This window comes from Clupea harengus, chromosome 11 (assembly GCF_900700415.2).
Source record: "Clupea harengus chromosome 11, Ch_v2.0.2, whole genome shotgun sequence".
NCBI classification, from domain to species: Eukaryota; Metazoa; Chordata; class Actinopteri; order Clupeiformes; family Clupeidae; genus Clupea; species Clupea harengus.
Genome location: NC_045162.1, coordinates 6,198,668 through 6,204,667, shown reverse-complemented (window position 1 = coordinate 6,204,667; position 6,000 = coordinate 6,198,668). Strand labels below are relative to the sequence as shown.

The 6,000-nt window shown below is 43.1% G+C and overlaps 1 protein-coding gene across 2 annotated transcripts in view; it reads left to right on the top strand.

Moving 5' to 3' along the window:
* The window catches only part of sv2a (synaptic vesicle glycoprotein 2A), a 36,016-nt gene that overhangs the window by 20,405 nt on the left and 9,611 nt on the right, over positions 1-6,000 (top strand). For both annotated transcript variants that reach the window (XM_031575801.2, XM_012818036.3), the window contains 5 exons: positions 3,039-3,219; positions 3,506-3,657; positions 4,148-4,281; positions 5,311-5,400; positions 5,669-5,776. In XM_031575801.2, the coding sequence (XP_031431661.1) occupies positions 3,039-3,219; positions 3,506-3,657; positions 4,148-4,281; positions 5,311-5,400; positions 5,669-5,776 (665 nt within the window). The remainder of the gene's footprint in view (positions 1-3,038; positions 3,220-3,505; positions 3,658-4,147; positions 4,282-5,310; positions 5,401-5,668; positions 5,777-6,000) is intronic.

Sequence of the window (6,000 nt, the reverse complement as noted above, 5' to 3'; positions counted from 1 at the left end):
GAATCTGTGTTAGCCTTGGTCACCTTCAGCCCACGCTCAGCACTGCAACCCTTAGCCAGGCCACTGCAGTCCTTAGCCAGGCCCATAGGCGGAGATCCCGGGGGGGACGGGGGGGACGTGTCCCCCCTTACCATAAAGTTGTCCCCCCCAACAATCATTGAAATTTTAATTTTAATTTAATTTTTTGAATTTTTTTTTTTAAATAAAAATACGACGACACAAGCGGTGCTAATTATAGATGTAAAACAATGTGTTTTTTAAGTGTTGAAAAAATCATGTTCCCCCTATTCCTCAAAGTGGTTTGGTTCACATGCTGTTTCCAACGGGCAGGGCTACCGGCAGCTCCGTGTTTCAGTTAATCAGCCCAGTAGCCTACACGGTCAGATTGTCAGACTGTTTCCTACTCTGTCCCCTGTCGCTGCCGCTATGATACACGATATGCAAAGAGATTTACCTCATTCTCGAACGCAGTAAGAACATGTAAAGAAGAAGTTTTTTTCTAAACTCCATTTACGAAGTTCCAATCGATATGCACAAGTATACATAAGTTTATTAATGGATTGGCATGACAACGTGAACGTTTGCCGATAACACACGCATGCCGGTAATTAACACAGTTAAGATAGCTAGCTAGACAGTCTAGGACACTGTCCTGTCAGGGGCAGGTTCATGCTAGTTAATAAACGTAGGTCTACATCTCAGTGCCTCTCCAGATTTGTTAAATTATCTGAAGTTAAATTAATGTCATCTTTTTCTCCGGTCCATGAACTATGCTGGTATCGTAATATGGAGTGACAGTGGCGCAGGAGGTAGAGAAGTCGTATTTTAATCAAAAGGTTGCTAGTTCGATTCCCTGTCGAGCTGTTTTATAACTTATTTTGAGCATCAAGTTCTCTTGAACTAATTTGTCTGTGAATAGATATTTCGTGTTAGTACATTTAATGCTGTTTAGATAATTCTAAAATGACTTCGAATTTCTGTTTGTAAATGTGATAAGAGAATTCGGTATTTAGCAGTTTATGCTAGCTCTCGTGAAAGCAATTTTGTCATGTCCCCCCCCCGGAATTACACTCTGAAATTTTACCATGTATTGTCCCCCCCTACAATGAAATGGGATCTCCGCCCCTGGCCAGGCCGCTGCTACACTGACGGGGGAGGGAGCTGGAAGGCCAAGCCTCCAACCAGCTGTAGCTCCAGTTGTGGAGCGTGACACTTCATCAAGCACATGAGCTAAATTTATACTCAGCGAGGGAAAAAAAGGTGTCACATGGGGTTTTGTGTGAAACTCAAGGTTCTGTGTAAAATGTACAAAGGTCTTTTTATCTGTAGAGAGGTCTGCCAAATGAAGTTGGTGCTGCTGTGAAGTTGACAGAAAAATAATCAAGTTCGCTAAAGACGATCCTTAATCAATGAACCTTTATTTAGGATCTTCAAGGTTTGTTTTCCATGGGGCCTGCATTGAAAATAGGACTGAACAGAAATATCTATGGCAAGCCCTAAATATAAATACCCACCATAGCCTGCTCAGCTGTACCAGAGTGCATTTATATGCTGTAGACTAGGGGGGAGGAATTGTTGTTAACAATTATGAGGTGTTTATTTTTTATCACTGAAAAGGGTTTTCGACTGGACCAAACTTCTGCATTTGTGATGTAGAACAGACTATATGAACAGAGGCATGCTGGGTAGGTCAGTGGTCACTTTTCTCATCTTGTCACTCAGAAGTGCAGAGGTTATGTTCTACAAAGTGAAATCCCTCCTTTTTAGTATTTTAAATCGTCCATCTAAATTTGCTAATGAGCTCAATTCATGGAAGACTGGCTAAGTAACGAGTGAAATCAGCCAACTAAGGGCATGGATGGGTCGAAAAAATGGCAGGCCTTTAAAGGTACATTGTCACTTAATTTATCACACTAAAACATTTACTCTTGCCATCCTATGCAGGCTAGCTAAGAATCATCTATACTGTTTCTGAGGCGTGAGTTGAGGATGCATGCTAAGGATCATCTATATTGTTTCTGAGGCGTGAGTTGAGGATGCATGCTAAGGATCATCTATACTGTTTCTGAGGCGTGAGTTGAGGATGCATGCTAAGGATCATCTATACTGTTTCTGAGGCGTGAGTTGAGGATGCATGCTAAGGATCATCTATACTGTTTCTGAGGCGTGAGTTGAGGATGCATGTTAAGGATCATCTATACTGTTTCTGAGGCGTGAGTTGAGGATGCATGCCAGTCATCTGCATCAAAGCAATTGTGGCTTTATTGGCTCTGACTGGTGTAATTAGGTATTCGGTCACTCTGGCAGGAAGTCAATGGCTGGAAGTCTGCTGAGCGACTCTTTGGTGTGACTTCTGTGGCTGAGTCATAGCCCTGGCGCACACACACACACACACACACACACACACACACACACACACACACACACACACACACACACACACACACACACACACACACACACACACACACACACACACAAGCGATATCACAAGGTTAGGAGGTGACAAGGCTGCCTTCACAGTCGCATCTTCTCAGCCAACGAGAAAAAAAAGGTGCCAAAGTGGGCAGACACAAAATGTCAAAGGTGTGTGCACTCTCCACTCTTGCAAATTGAAGTATAGTAAATGCTAAATGCTAAAGGAAACTGTTTTCATGAGGGCGTTTATTGACTACTTTTGATTCAAGCACAAAAATAGCAACTATAACAAGGTAGAGCTTGTAGACTAGATTACACTTCCTTTTTTAATGGTAAATAGCCCTGTGTTTCTTTTCATGAATTTCATCGCTAATGCACTGTTATCTGCAGCTAAAGCTAACCAGCTAAAGTTGCTCTGTAATATTATGGCTGCAGGCACTCTAACAAGACATCCAGGATCCATGTTTATTATGATGCCTCTGAGCTGTGTTATTTTGAGTGATAAACACCAGCCTCTCTCTCCTATCCCTCCCCTCCTCTCCCAACCCCACCCTCTATCTGTCTTCATTTCTCCCTCCTTCTCTCTTTATCTCTATCCCACATTTCCCCCATCTATTTAGGCCTGATTGTGTACTTGGGCATGATGGTGGGTGCCTTCGTGTGGGGAGGCCTTGCGGACAGGATCGGCAGGCGGCAGACTCTCCTCATCTCTCTCTCCATCAACAGCGTGTTTGCCTTCTTCTCCTCCTTCGTGCAAGGCTACAGCTCGTTCCTCTTCTGCCGCCTCCTCTCTGGCGTGGGGTATGAAACACAGTGACTTCCTCTCTCACACTCACTCTTCCTCTCTCACACTCACTCTTCCTCTCTCACACTCACTCCCTCTGAGCCCCTGACACTGGTGCTGCCAATGTGACAGAGAGGAGAGATAATGATCTTCTGTGGCATTCACTAACATTATCTCTCTATCTCACTTGCTCTTTTCTGTCTCACTAATGCATTACCCTTCCCTCTCTCTCTCTCTCTCTCTTTCTCCTCGCCTACCGCCTGTCTCTCTCTCTCTCTCTCCCCATCCCCCCTCTCTCCTCAGTATTGGAGGTTCCATCCCCATCGTGTTCTCCTACTACTCGGAGTTCCTGGCCCAGGAGAAGAGAGGCGAGCATCTGAGCTGGCTCTGCATGTTCTGGATGTTTGGGGGCATCTACGCTGCTGCCATGGCCTGGGCCATCATCCCTCACTATGGTACGATAACCCTCTCACGCCCTCGCCCTCGCCCTCGCCGACCTCTCTGCAATCTGCCGAGTCACGTCTTGATATAACTGACATGATTGAAATAGCAGATATGTGGTCTGTAATATTGGGTATCATAAGTGGAGTTCAGACATGGCGAGATGGGTAGAGCGCCATTAGGAAGACATTTTGAATTAAATGTAGCGGCATTTAGGTTCATTTTGTATATTTGGCCATTGACCTATTGTGCTATATATGTGTGGTCCTTTGTCAGTGAGGGTAATTATGTTTTCTGCATGCTGGCTCTGAAAAAGGGACTTGCCTATTCGGTTAGATAATAAAGTACTAAAGCTTAAGTGTAGTAACGAATACCATTACTGTTTTAATGAAAATCATTCTCTCTCTCTCTCTCTCTCTCTCTCTCTCTCTCTCTCTCTCTCTCTTTCTCTCTCTCTTTCTCTCTCTCTCTCTCTCTCTCTCTCTCTGTACTGTATGTTACCAGGCTGGAGTTTCCAGATGGGCTCGGCATACCAGTTCCACAGCTGGCGTGTGTTTGTTCTGGTGTGTGCCTTCCCCGCTGTGGCTGCCATAGCAGCCCTCAATACCATGCCCGAGAGCCCTCGCTTCTACCTGGAGGTAAGCACAACTCACTGTTAGCACTTTTAGCACAGGTCAAAGAGCTGTCAAAGAGTTGACTATTGTTACGATCGTCTCGTAAGACTGCAACATAAAAAGAGGAGGCAGACAATGAGGTGAATATTTCTGCAGGGTGCTCAGACATTTGCTTCAGGCCCTTTTCCTTTTTATTATTTTGGCACTGTAAAAGGTGGAAATAAAAAAAGTAGTAATTGCTTCAAATATTTAAGAAATGTGTCACCTTTAACTTCATGCCTGTTGGAAATCAGGTCATCTTTTACTCGCTTAGCCATTCACAGTAACAGAAGTTTTGACCAGGGGTGTTCAAACTTTTGCATGACACTGTATTGTGTGAAATACGAGTTGAAAGTACATCAACAAATATGCTATAAATTAGCAATAAAATGTCTATTCAATCGGCATATTAGAACAAAGTTCATTTTAATATATTTTGGGCCTTTCCGGTGTACTTCCGGTGTACTTTACCTTATTACCTTATTCTCATTTATTTAATATGGCACCTTTCCAGACATTTAAAGACCTTTTACAACCAATTTAAACTACACCGGTAAAATATTAAAAGCAGCTCATAAAGTATTAATAAAGAGATAAATTAATTATTAAGTGGGTGGTATGAATGAAAAGTGCAACATTTAAAATCAATACACCGCTCCTGCCCAGCTCCAACGTCCATTTTACGTGCACATTTCACACTGAGCCGCAGTTAAGTGATGTGTAATATCACGGTTATTGGGAGACAACATATCTACCTCTTTACGAGGCCACTTCTTTTTAATGGTGCTTAATGGATAATGAACTATTTAGCTATTTAACAAATATTCAACAATACTTGTAAGCCAAACCTAACCTGCAAAATATAAGTCCACTAACCCTGGCCATTCAAAGAAAATGCTACCTGTTTTTCAGAAAGCTCATCATAAATGCTTTAAGAGGTTCATCCAGAGAGAGAAACAAAATGACAGTAACCCACAATCTTCTTACAAATCCACCATGTTTGTTTGTTTGCAGAATGGGAAGCATGATGAAGGCTGGATGATCCTCAAGCAGGTCCATGATACCAACATGAGGGCCAAGGGCTACCCTGAGAGAGTCTTCTCTGTGAGTGCCCACTGAATACACAACACTAGATCACAATCACACTTCATTGGATTAGACTATTTATTACACAGACACATCTACTCACAGCCATGTGGAGTACAGAGAAGGCATATTTATTTTGTGCTGCGTCTGAAACAAGCTCAAGGCCAACCACTTCAGCTATAGCTCTCCAGGATTCCAGCATAATGCACACATCCACGTCATGTAACGAGTGGCAACGGCACCACTTCAAACTCCTCAGTGAGCCTCTATTTTGTAAATGTTTTAGGTCACTACCATCAAAACTGTGAAGCAGATGGATGAGCTGGTGGACATGGGAGATTCAGCCGCCTGGCACCAGAAGTGGAGGATGAAGCTGAGCAATCTCTTCCATCAGGTACTGGCAAAGTGGCCATTTCATCCCCCATTTCACCCGCGAAGCTGTTTATATTTGATGTACCAGATCCTCGTTTGTCCTGAATAAAAAGTGGTTTGTGTTCAAAGCAAAACAATCCAGCTATAGTAAACCATCTAGCATCAAGTTCTTGTTGTGGAAAATGTTTCACTCGGAAACCTTTAGCTTATAAAAGAACCAAAGAGGAACCATTTTGCCTAACACTG